The 13,513-nt window shown below is 45.4% G+C and overlaps 1 protein-coding gene across 3 annotated transcripts in view; it reads right to left on the bottom strand.

Annotated features, from left to right (window-relative positions):
- slc12a2 (solute carrier family 12 member 2) overlaps positions 1-9,973 on the bottom strand; it is a 63,942-nt gene extending 53,969 nt beyond the window's left edge. For 2 of the 3 annotated variants that reach the window (XM_041897498.2, XM_041897500.2), the window contains exon 1: positions 8,736-9,973. In XM_041897498.2, the coding sequence (XP_041753432.1) occupies positions 8,736-9,272 (537 nt within the window). In that variant the 5' untranslated portion in view covers positions 9,273-9,973. The remainder of the gene's footprint in view (positions 1-8,735) is intronic. The other variant, XM_041897499.2, reaches the window with a different exon arrangement.
- Between the last annotated feature and the right edge of the window lie 3,540 nt (positions 9,974-13,513).

Raw genomic sequence — 13,513 nt, 5'->3', positions numbered from 1 at the left:
CTGCAGGCCCACAACACAGTCTAGAAGTGACTAAAGTCCCCCTCTCTCTTCCTCTCCAGTCATAGCCAGACCAGAAGCCTGCTCCTTCTCCGGTTTCTGACACTGCATACAATCTTGGGCACAGCCAGCACAGAGAGAGAGAATAAACAAGTCCACGTGGAGTTGGTCCTCGCCAGGCCACTGCACAGAGCCTCCCTTGTGCAAGCTAGTTAACCTCATGACGCCGTCCCCTTTTAACTGCGACAAACGGTGCATCAGAGTCTTACCTCAGACCTTGTTTACTTCCAAAGAAACAAACTATGCTACAGGTAGTCCGGCTACAAAACAACATTCAACTATTAATCCCGCTTGACATTCCTGTAAAGGAAGGGTTGATACAGTGGTTGGCGACAAAGACTACATCCATTTTGTTTTATGAAAAGAAAATACATGCTTAAGACTGGTGGAACCGGACTGTACCAGAACAAAATGATGGGTGTTAATGGGGTGCAGTTTTAAATATTTGGACAGGGACATGGGATCCAAATGTAACAACATAGGGCTTGTTATGGTTACAGTAGAAGTCAGACATAACTTAGGCCTATTCAAATTGAAGGGTGCACCCCACCCCCCCCCCCCCTCCCAGCATCGATGCTCAGTTGTGATAGAGCTCTAAACACATGGGACCGGAAGCTAGAACTGATATCAGGTTATCAATAATGAAAAGACGTCAACACAGAGGGCTTATCTAGCCTAGATCGAAGAATGTGAAATTTCACATCAGTTGCCATTTCCTGTGTGCAATCTTCATCGGAACACAACTTCTGCTTTGGAACAACAGAGTAGGCCTACTAGTGTGAGAGATTGAAGGTGAGGATTGAGGGCAAAGCTGTGGATTGCATGCTCACTACATTGTCACTTCCAGCACAATCTGTTAATTAGGCCTAGCCTGATCTCCAGGCCTCCTGCTCTGAAAGGGCCACAAGAGACAACCTGTTGACTGCAAGCCCTGCCCACAGGACTGGCATCGCCATGGAGACCAGGGACACAGTGCTAGGAGACAGGGGCTGTTGTGATGCCTGACCTGGTGGGAAACATCTGCCACGCAAAGCCCTTTAATTCAGCCCCAAATGACCAATTGTTCTTTCACTGCATCCAATAGAAAATGTCCCTAACTAGGAAGTAACATTAGCTGGAGATCCTTCAAAGCAGTACAACAGAAATGTAATAATATGGAAGATGTCCCCCTTCTCAACATGAGTTCAGTGGAGAAGCGCAACTAAAAACTAGTTTGTGCCATGGCGAGACTGCTCATGTCAAAATGTAGGACTATCCAATCATTCAGAATAGGATTCATGTTTAAAGGCTACCTATCATACATCAAATAAAAGAGTGGGTTGGCACATCACATGACATCTCACCACCACAGCTTCCTATTTGAGTTTGTGGAAACATAACAAAAAAAGGTTTGGTTGACTGGGCTAACAATACCCTATTAATATGGCCTCTTGTTAATGCGAGGCCCTGCCTACCCAACACTCCACAGAGAAAGAGGGGGGGTCAAGACTTCACACTACGCTTGCTAATTGACAGAGAAGAAGGGATTGGTCAGCATGTAACGACATGAGCCAATAGGAACGCAGTAAAATAATGCCACTCAACACTTTGTAGTGTACCCATCTTGAACTCCTTGGTTCCTGGAAACACACAAGAGGTTGTAATGGGAGCAATAAGGGCATTGCAGCAAAACGCATTAAACTTTGACAAAAGCTTAGCCTATACAAAAGGCTTACCGTAAGCTGTGCTCTCTTTTTACTGGGTCTCACGTGTTCAAATTGCATTAAAAAGATCTAACAGATATAATTAGGCTATACAGGCAGACATGTCTGGTCCCCATCACTAAGGCCAAGAAGGCACACAGTACTACAGACTCATACTAGAGTTGGAAGTTAGCTGGCCTGTTCGTCGACTTTGTGCACTCACTGTAGTGGCAGTGGGAAGACATCAATATTTCAGTCCAATCTGCTTCTGCTTGGCTGCCCGTCGTCCTGTCAGGGTTTCCCCTCTGGCTGGTCGATATAACGGGTCTCATGCGGCTTTTGCTGCTACTGCCGGGTAACGGGTTCAGGGCCCAATGAGAACACAGTAAAATGCTTCCCCTTTTTATTTCATTTGAATGGAATTCGCAACTGCCGTTGGTTTCGTCACATAATTTGTGTGTGTGGAATGGAGCCAGGGTGCCCAGCAATGGCCAGGTAACTTTAGCAGGCTATCACTCAAGTCCACTTTCATCAGCACTATCAATGGCGTTTTGGTTGACTCATTGATTTAGGTGTAAGTCCACAGGCACAGGTCGATTAGCTACAATGGAATTTCCATTTGGCGTTTCCATTGTCGGTTCGCTCTACTGATAAAATAAAAAAATATGTAAAAAAACAATGCCATGTTAGTTGAGATCTTGAAGCGACTGGAATGAACAGACTGCATTTCAAAGCCTCCTCTGTGGCATAGAGCAAAAAATAATCTAGCATTGAGGATGAGGGTTGACTGATTTGATTAGAATCTATTTTAGTCCTCATTTGAACTAATCTTCCAGGAGTCCTAAAACATTAAAATACAATTTATAATACAAATCAGATTTTCACATATAACACACGGTTACAAACAGACATAATACACTGACATTGATTGACTAGAACGTATAGCATTAGTGGGCAACTACAGCAAATGCCCTCATGTTTTAAACCATGTGTATCAGTTAACACCACGAGCACAAGTAATTCTAAGGTGATTAAATAAAGTTTAATATAGTCCCTGACTGTAGTCCTAAAATGCATACAATAGGGCTGCTCTGCCAACTACATGACCTTATACCAATAGGACTCTACTTTTCATTAAAACCTTGGATGTCTGGACAGCGCGTCACCATCTTGATCGCCATGGATAGCTAGGAGTCTAGGGTTTTGAACTTAATTTATGCTATTTTCCTACAATCTACACGACAGTGAACACTAAGCTTTCGCTTTGGCCTTCCGTGCATGCATGCAGAAAAATGTGACATCTATATTTATAGTCATAGCAAAACATGATGCGTCACAGTACATGTTACCAGTGTCAAGTTACTGACAGCTGCCGGTGTCCAGCTGCCCGTGTACAAAGGCACGCTATGTGGCCAAAAATGGCACATGTTCAACAGATGCGTCCAGGACAAAAATGGTGACATCTAAAACAATGCAATTGACTAAGGCCCTGTTTGGAATAGAAGAAAAACAAGGCCTCACGAGTGGCGCAGCGGTCTAAGGCACTGCATCGCAGTGTTGCGGAGTCACCACAGCCTGGGGTTCGATCGGGCGGTGAACAATTGGCCCAGTGTCGTCCGGGTTAGGGGAGTGTTTGGCTTTACTTGGCTCATCGTGCTCTAGCGACTCCTTGTGGCGGGCCGGGTGCCTGCAGGCTGACTTGAACAGTGTTGTTTCCTCAGACACATTGGTGCGGCTGGCTTCTGGGATAAGCGAGCAGGTGTTAAGAAGCACGGTTTGGCAGGTCATGTTTCGGAGGACGCATGACTCGACCTTCAACTCTCCCGAGTCCGTTGGGGAGTTGCAGCGATGAAACGAGATCTTAATATCACGAAATTGGGGAGAAAAGGAGGGTAAAATTACAAAGAAGAAAAACCCAGCCTTCCTCGCTTTCTTGAAGTAAACACAGATCAGGAAAGAGTTGGATTTGTGAAAGCAGCACAGACCAATCACATATAGATCAATCCTTAACCTACTTTAAGGGAGGAAAGAAGAATCATAAAATCACCTTCATTTCGCCAGATACATTTGCATGTACAGGAATTTGACTGAAACGTTGCTGCCACAATAAACAGGATACACAGGCAGAAAACAGGGTAAGTGGACAAAATATACCAGTGCATTCGGAAAGTATTCAGACCCCTTGACGTATTCCACTTTGTTACGTTACAGCCTTATTCTAAAATTGATTAAATTGTTCCCCCCCCCTCCTATCAATCTACACACAATACCCCATAATGAAAAAGCAAAAACAGGTTTAGAGATTTTGGCAAATGTATAAAACATACAAAAACGGAAATATCACATTTACATAAGTATTCAGACCCTTTACTCAGTACTTTGTTGAAGCACCTTTGGCAGCGATTACATCCTCAAGTCTTCTTGGGTATGACGCTACAAGCTTGGCACACTTGTATTTGGGGAGTTTCTCCCATTCTTCTCTGCAGATCCTCTCAAGCTCTGTCAGGTTGGATAGGGATTGTTGCTGCACAGCTATTTTCAGGTCTCTCTAGATGTTCGATCGGGTTCAAGTCCAGGCTCTGGCTGGGCCACTCAAGGACATTCTGAGACTTGTCCCAAAGCCACTCCTGCGTTGTCTTGGCTGTGTGCTTAGGGTTGTTGTCCTGTTGGAAGGTGAACATTCGCCCCCAGTCTGAGGTTCTAAGAGCTCTGGAGCAGATTATCATCAAGAATCTCTGTACTTTGCTCCGTTCATCTTACCCTTGATCCTGACTCCCAGTCCCTGCCGCTGAAAAACATCTCCACAGCATAATGCTGCCACCACGCTTCACCATAGGGATGGTGCCAGGTTTCCTCCAGACGTGACACTTGGCATTCAGGCCAAGGAGTTCAATCTTGGTTTCATCAGACCAGAGAATCTCCAGGTGGGCTGTCATGTGCCTTTTACTGAGGAGTGGCTTCCAGTTGGCCACTCTACCATAAAAGGCCTGATTGGTGGAGTGCTGCAGAGATGGTTGTCCTTCTGGAAGGTTCTCCCATCTTCACCGAGGAACTCTGGAGCTCTGTCAGAGTGACCATTGGGTTCTTGGTCACCCCCCCTTATCCCCAGATTGCTCAGTTTGGCCGGGCGGCCAGCTCTAGGAAGAGTCTTGGTGGTTCCAAACTTCTACCATTTAAGAATGATGGAGACCACTGTGTTCTTGGGGACCTTCAATGCTGCAGACCTTTTTTTGTACCCTTCCCCAGATCTGTGCCTCGACAAAATCCTGTCTCAGAGCACTACGGACAATTCCTTAGACCTCAAGGCTTGGTTTTTGCTCTGACATGCACTATCAACTGTGGGACCTTATATAGACAGGTGTGCCTTTCCAAATCATGTCCAATCAACTGAATTTACCACAGGCGGACTCCAATCAAGTTGTAGAAAAATCACAGATGATCAATGGAAACAGGATCCACCGGAGTGCAATTGAGTCTCATAGCAAAGGGCCTGAATACTTATGTAAATAAGGTATGTTTATTCTTAATACATTTGCTAAAAAAAATTCTAAAAACCGATTTTCACTTTGTCATTATGGGCTATTTTGTGTAGAATAAAAGTAGAGGCGTGGATCAGAAAACCAGTCAGTATCTGGTGTGACCACCAAGGCTGTTGATTGTGGCCTGTGGAATGTTGTCCCACTCCTCTTCAATGGCTGTGTGAAGTTGCTGGATATTGGCGGAAACTGGAACACGTCGATCCAGAGCATCCCAAACATGCTCAACGGGTAACATGTCTGGTCATGGCCATGGAAGAACTGGTACATTTTCAGCTTTCAGGAATTGTGTACAGATCCTTGCGACATGGGGCCATGCATAATGCCGAAACATTAGGTGATGGCGGCGGATGAATGGCACGACAATGGGCCTAAGGATCTCGTCACGGTATCTCTGTGCATTTAAATTGTCATCGATAAAATGCAATTGTGTTCATTGTCCGTTGCTTATGCTTGCCTGCCCATACCATAACCCCACCATGGGGCACTCTGTTCACAACAAACCGCTCGCCCACACAACGGCATACACGCTATCTGCCATCTGCCATCTGCCCGGTACAGTTGAAACCAGGATTCATCCATGAAGAGCACCCTTCTCCAGCGTGCAAATGGCCATCAAAAGTGAGAATTTGCCCACTGAAGTCAGTTACAACGCCGAACTGCAGTCAGGTGAGGACAACAAGCACGCAGATAAGCTTCCCTGAGATGGTTTCTGACAGTTTGTACAGAAATTATTTGGTTGTCACAGTTTCATCAGCTGTCCGGTGGCTGGTATCAGACGATCCCGCAACTGAAGAAGCCGGATGTGGAGGTCCTGGGCTGGCGTGGTTACACATGGACTGCGGTTGTGAGACCAGTTGGACATACCTCCAAATTCCCTAAAATGATATTGGAGGCTGCTTATGGTAGAGAAATTAACATTAAATTCTCTGGCAACAGCTCTGGTGGACATTCCTGCAGTCGGCATTCCAATTGCACACTTCCTCAAATCTGTGGCATTGTGTTGTGTTGCCACACCTGCAACACAACCGCAGTGCAGTAAGGTACTGCATCGCAGTGCTAGCTGTGCCACTAGAGATCCTGGTTCGAATCCAGGCTCTGTCGTAGCCGGCCGCAACCGGGAGACCAATGGGGCGGCACACAATTGGCCCAGTGTCGTCTAGGGTAGGGGAGGGAATGGCCGGCAGGGAGGTAGCTCAGTTGGTAGAGCATGGCGTTTGCAACGCCAGGGTTGTGGGTTCAATTCCCGTGGGGGGCCAGTATAAATTTTTTTTTAAAAATAATAATGTATGCACTAACTGTAAGTCGCTCTGGATAAGAGCGTCTGCTAAATGACGTAAATGTAAATGTAAGTGGATGGATTATCTTGGTAAAGGAGAAATGCTCACTAACAGGGATGTAAACAAATTTGTGCACAACAGTTGAGAGAAATAAGCTTTGTCCATGTCGGGGAACTTTTATTTATTTCCGCTCATGAAACATGGGTCAAACACTTTACATGTTGTGTTTATATTTTTGTTCAGTGTACATTATAACTAATGCATGCCTTTATTATGTATTCAAACAGGGCCTGTCTGGATCTCAAAATGTCTATGGCAATGGGGTTGTGCTGCTGAGATACATATCATGCTGGGATAAGGAGACGACCGCAGATCTATTGTAGGAAACTGAATCGGAGATTGTAACACGACTAGAAAATATTATTACTTGTGTAGCTCCTCCCTTGTACTTGATTGATGAATTAAGGTCACTAATTAGTAAGGAACTACCCTCACCTGGTTGTCTAGGGCTTGATTGAAAAGAAAAACCAGCAGACACTAGGCCCTCCATGGAATGAGTTTGACACCCCTGATGTAGTTGGTTGTCACTTCATGAGTTCATCATGCTAAAGATATTAGCCCACATGTCTTATCAATATCATAACTATGTTCTCTACATACAAGCTGTAAGGCTTGTGGTTATAAAAAGCCATATGGAACGGTCTCCACACATACTGGCTGCTAGAATGGTCACCACTAGAATGCTACAAAAAAAAGACCCCAAAAATGTAGGGATTGAGAAGACATGGGTGAAAAGTGGAAATTCATGTCTGGAGATATGGAGCCTAGACAAAGGCTAATGGTTAAAGGGAGGGGTCACGCTGACAGTTAACCTTGAGTGTCCTCCCATGTGTCAGTCAGGAACACCCCCGCCTGCTTACCACAGTCTCCAAGACATAACGGCCCATGGAATGTCAACATGGCACAGAGCCTTCAGTTGTTTTTCTTTCATCCGCCAATACCTTTTACAGAACCATATGAAGAGCACAGGACTGGCAGGGAAATGTGTCAATGCCTAGCAGTTATATGCTCTGGAATTGGGGTATTATTGGGGGCAAGTTTTAAATAGAGCAGGATTTTCATAGATTTGCTGACCAAATATAAGGGCTGACATTGTGGACAATGAATGGCCAGTGTGCTTGGGATTGCTTTGTCATTGTCAAGTGTAAAATATTACATCAGTACTTAGATAAACCCATACGCTATTAGACACTGAAATTGCATTAATTAGTTGTAACCACTATTGTCAGGTAAGGTAATTTAAATTTGGACAGGATTAACTATTTCACTACTAGGTCAGAAAACTTCTCATATTACAAAGCAGGAAGTCCGGGTGTCTACAGACCACAGCAAAAGCCAAGTAAAATGTATTCAAGCTAATAGACATACTTCAACAACCTAACCTGAGGCTACAACTGCATAAAAACCCCAATAGAATACTTAAATAATAACTCTACCAGAATGACTAATTATAAGTAGGCCTAGTTGGAAACAGTGTAACCGATAGCTGAGCTGCGAGATGCGTGTTGTTTTCATCCTAGGGAGGTCTCACGTGCGCACAATTGTTGGACATATTCGGGAAATATTATCTACTCTAATATATTACTCAGTTGGGAACTGTCAAAATACACCGAAATATCGATGACTTGACATAGCAAACACATGTGTTTACCTAGCAAAGTAACACATCATATTGTCAATTCCTGAAGGCACTATTTCCTACTTTGTGACAAAAGCGTTCATTCTTGTGACCCGAAACTGTGCGTTCTATGCGCTGCGTAAAAACGGACAAAGAATGTGTGACGACATCATTCAAGTACAATGAATACGTGGTGGAGCCTATCCACATGAGTGTCTTTTGAAGAATGGGCCACCGCTCATCCTTTCCACACCGACATCCCACCAATGTTGCTAATGACAGGCATGTAGCTAGCCATCCTTTTGACCAAGTAAATAAACGAGCATGAGACTAAAATGAGCCACTGACCGCAAAAACTTGTCAAATTTCAATCTAAATACAGAAACTAAAACTAGCAAAATTACGTCCCACGAGCGTGGAACGTTGACGCAGCAGTGGCGCCCCATGTGTGTTCTGTCCTAGCACGCGCTAGCATCCGTGTCAAAGCCATGAGTTTGCTTACTTTGTCTAGCTCGTCGTGCAGCTCAGAAAGGGTGGGTCTTATCAGCTTGTCCCCCAGCGGCGCAGCAGTTTGCCGGTAGAAATCGATGTTCGGCACGGCATCGATGGTGTTATGACCAAAAGTCCTTAGGTAATAGGTGTTCGTATGGGTGTCGTAATGGTAGTGATGCTGGCCTCCTGTCGAAGAATGTAGGCTGCCCTCGCTCATCACGGTGTCTCCATTCTGGAAACCTTCAGCGGGCACTGCTTCTGGTGGGCTTGCTCCACTCGGATCCACAAAGTTCACCACCCGGAACCGACCCTTTGCCTCCTCGCCACCCGCCGCTGGCTCCGAACCTTCGGGGGCGGGAGTGTCTTTATCGCCAGATGCGAGCGTTTTGTCAGCGGCACTGGCTGCTTCAGCCACCAGGTCCACCTGGAACCGACTCGAGCTGGGTGTCGGGCCGGCGGGCTTCAAACCTGTATCCACGGTCAGCCCCTCATTTTCTGGCGCGGGGTTCTCTCCCTGGGCGGGAGGCAAGGAGGATGGCGCCGACATTGCAAATATTACCGGTGAATTAAGGACCTTTCAGAAACAAATACCTATCTAAATGTCCGGCACAACTCGTGTGCAATAGCAAAATTACACTGCTTCTAAAGCCCGGTTCTTTCCGACATAGAAGTAATCAGCTCACACTCCTAGTACCGCCCAAGTGGTGGAAGACCGTCTGGATACTTGCTCCCAAAGAAACGCGGTGCTTTCGAATTCAGAAAAAAGCGAATGCCACTTCTGCTTCTCTCAAAAAGGTAGCACAACCACAAAACATGCAGAGCTACAAATGGAGAAGGATGGCTTGATAGCTGCCTCACTATACGCTCTCAGCGATGAAAACAAGGCATCAACTTTCAACCCTAGCCAACGCTACTCGTCAAGAGATGAAATCTCCGAGACGCCTCTCGGTCCTCTAGCTTTCCGCACACTTGTACGAAAGCGAATAAAATCCGCGGTGTGGTGATTTTTAGAGTAGGATGCTCTATCGACCTTGCCGCAACTCTTCCGAGATTCCCAATGTAACCCTCGCCTCCCTCCTATATACACACACTGCAGTAAGGCAACGCTTTAGGGTGGGTTCCAAACGGGAGGTAGAGCTCGCGAGATTTCAGCTCAGCGTGTTTTTTGCACTGATGTATGTTTTTTTAACGTAATGCAAGGGATGTACCAGAGTCTGTAGGTGGACAAAAAAGTATAATCATTATAATAACACAGCTTATAGACATGCAAAAATGTGGGTAACTTTCGTGCAATTACATTTGCTTGTATGGTAAATAGTGCATTCACAACGCACATCATCCCAAACACAGAGAAGGAATATGACCATTAAATTAAAGTTGCCTCACACACATTCGAATCATAGAAAATATATTACACACATTCTGATCATAGAAAATGTATTACAATTTTGAAGTAGTAAGTGTCAATTCATAGTGTCATTTGCAGATCCAGACAAAACCAAGGATTTTGTTTGAGTTTATTGCAATGTAATTCAATCATTTTTGTCATTGTGAATTATGTGTTCAAAATATAATGCTTTTTGGACTGGTCTACTAAAATATTTAGGTTTACACTATACCAAGCAGTAATTGGTCTGTGTTTGGAGGTTGGCCCGGGTCAAATTTGTTGTAAATGTTGGTGTTCATTGTTACTTTTGTCCAACAGAAAACTATCCATTAGGGCAGGGCCGAGAGGGCAGAGTGTCTGCGGGTTTTTGGTTATTCCTTTCAATTAAGACCTAGACAACCAGGTGAGGGGAGTTCCTTACTAATTAGTTACCTTAATTCATCAATCAAGTACAAGGGTGGATTGAAAACCCGCAAACACTTGGCCCTCCATTGAATGAGTTTGACACGTGCATTAAAGGCATATCTAATCTGTGTTGTTGTTTGTAGTCTAGATTAGATACAGACGAAAACAAAGACATCGGATTGCATGGGTTTGTAGTATTTTCTTGTAGGCTACCTTTACTGACACATAATAAGGACCTTGGATGTCTGTCTGGAGAAGGGCTGTGTCCAGTGGACAATGCTGTGGGTTTGTTTACTGTTACATCCACATGCATATACAATATTCATATCAATGGATTGTCAGCAATGTGACACCACACCCCTAATTCCTGACCCTTCCCACCCAACAACCCTCTCTACCCTCTCCAAGTCAACCAATGTCCTTGTTAACAAAAAAGTTGGGACTTAAAGTTGGGAATATGGGATATTAATATTGGAAATGTGGAATATGTTTCCACTGGATATTGGCAGAGGGGTTTTTAAATGGCAATTTATAATAGAATAATACATCCGCACCACATAAAGACATCATCGTGATTGATTATGAAATGAGTGCTTATGAAATTTTTATGAATGACAAGTGCATTTAGAACAATAAATTATTAATCAGAGCCCTATGATTGTCTGTTGAATTTTTTACATTAATCCTGTGGCTTTCTTCACTCACTGCATAATACACTACTGTCCACTGTCCATCATTTGGCTGTAACATCCAAGATTTCCACTCAATGGTCTGGAGGTGTGCTTGTAGTGGGGAAGTTTGAGATCTTGCTGCTTCAGTGTGCACTGCAGCTCTTGGCTCTTGGCACGGCAACATCTTTGCCCAGCAGTGTTCTAAGGCCAGAGGTCAGACCCATCAGAAAGTTTCTTCTCCTCATTACCCAGCTCCTCTCTAATCCTGTTAATACAATTCTCTACAGCCCATGAGCTCATTACAGTGAGCCAGTCAGCCAGGCCAGGCAATGACAGCCACTCACTCGGTCTGTCTGCTAGCTAGCTCACTAGCTCAGGCACTCACGACCCAGTCAAATAAGAGTGCTGGTCACATAATGGAATTGTAAAAAATGTTTTCGCTTAGGAGAGGTTGAGAGTAAATGTATAAGATCCTTGCCTGTCAAATGGTCCTTATGAAAAGGAGTGAGTTTAGGATGGGGGGTAGTGACCAGGAGAGGGGAAGGGAAAGAAATGTGGAAAGGGCAGACTGGTGAAGAAGAGGAGGAATGCTTCTTATGCATAAGCACACTACCAGCATGAGCTTATGTTTGTCCAGAGTAGTAAATGTAGAAGTTTCCATTGCATGCACTGGTGGGCAATAGGCATCAGCTCATCTGTTGTTGTGAAATTATTTCATTATTTGGGCAGGTCTTTTCATTTGTAGGTCATCTGTTAGTTGAAATGGAATACATAGCCGTTGACCGTTGCGGTGTATTTGTGAAAGTAAAAGAGCAAAATGGCGGAAATAATGGATAGATTATGGCCTTTAAAACAAAAGTAGACAACTCCCCAGGACCTTGATCAGCTGAATTAGTCTGGTTATGACCAGGTAACTCCCCAGGACCTTGATCAGCTGAATTAGTCTGGTTATGGCCAGGTAACTCCCCAGGACCTTGATCAGCTGAATTAGTCTGGTTATGGCCAGGTAACTCCCCAGGACCTCGATCAGCTGAATCAGTCTGGTTATGGCCAGGTAACTCCCCAGGACCTCGATCAGCTGAATCAGTCTGGTTATGGCCAGGCAACTCCCCAGGACCTTGATCAGCTGAATTAGTCTGGTTATGGCCAGGTAACTCCCCAGGACCTTGATCAGCTGAATTAGTCTGGTTATGGCCAGGTAACTCCCCAGGACCTCGATCAGCTGAATCAGTCTGGTTATGGCCAGGTAACTCCCCAGGACCTCGATCAGCTGAATCAGTCTGGTTATGGCCAGGCAACTCCCCAGGACCTTGATCAGCTGAATTAGTCTGGTTATGGCCAGGCAACTCCCCAGGACCTTGATCAGCTGAATCAGTCTGGTTATGGCCAGGTAACTCCCCAGGACCTTGATCAGCTGAATTAGTCTGGTTATGGCCAGGCAACTCCCCAGGACCTCGATCAGCTGAATCAGTCTGGTTATGGCCAGGTAACTCCCCAGGACCTCGATCAGCTGAATCAGTCTGGTTATGGCCAGGCAACTCCCCAGGACCTTGATCAGCTGAATCAGTCTGGTTATGGCCAGGCAACTCCCCAGGACCTCGATCAGCTGAATCAGTCTGGTTATGGCCAGGTAACTCCCCAGGACCTTGATCAGCTGAATCAGTCTGGTTATGACCAGGCAACTCCCCAGGACCTCAATCAGCTGAATCAGTCTGGTTATGGCCAGGTAACTCCCCAGGACCTCGATCAGCTGAATCAGTCTGGTTATGGCCAGGCAACTCCCCAAGGACCTTGATCAGCTGAATTAGTCTAGTTATGGCCAGGCAACTCCCCAGGACCTTGATCTCAGCTGAATCAGTCGGTTATGGCCAGGTAACTCCCAGGACCTTGATCAGCTGAATCAGTCTGGTTATGACCAGGCAACTCCCCAGGACCTCAATCAGCTGAATCAGTCTGGTTATGGCCAGGTAACTCCCCAGGACCTTGATCAGCTGAATTAGTCTGGTTATGACCAGGCAACTCCCCAGGACCTTGATCAGCTGAATCAGTCTGGTTATGGCCAGGCAACTCCCCAGGACCTCGATCAGCTGAATTAGTCTAGTTATGACCAGGCAACTCCCCAGGACCTCGATCAGCTGAATCAGTCTGGTTATGGCCAGGCAACTCCCCAGGACCTCGATCAGCTGAATTAGTCTGGTTATGACCAGGTAACTCCCCAGGACCTTGATCAGCTGAATTAGTCTAGTTATGACCAGGCAACTCCCCAGGACCTCGATCAGCTGAATCAGTCTGGTTATGGCCAGGTAACTCCCTAGGACCTTGATC

Source organism: Coregonus clupeaformis, unplaced genomic scaffold (genome assembly GCF_020615455.1).
Source record: "Coregonus clupeaformis isolate EN_2021a unplaced genomic scaffold, ASM2061545v1 scaf0391, whole genome shotgun sequence".
In the NCBI taxonomy this organism is placed as follows: Eukaryota; Metazoa; Chordata; class Actinopteri; order Salmoniformes; family Salmonidae; genus Coregonus; species Coregonus clupeaformis.
The sequence above is the reverse complement of the archived record's forward strand: the minus strand, read 5'-3'. Positions and strand labels throughout refer to the sequence as shown.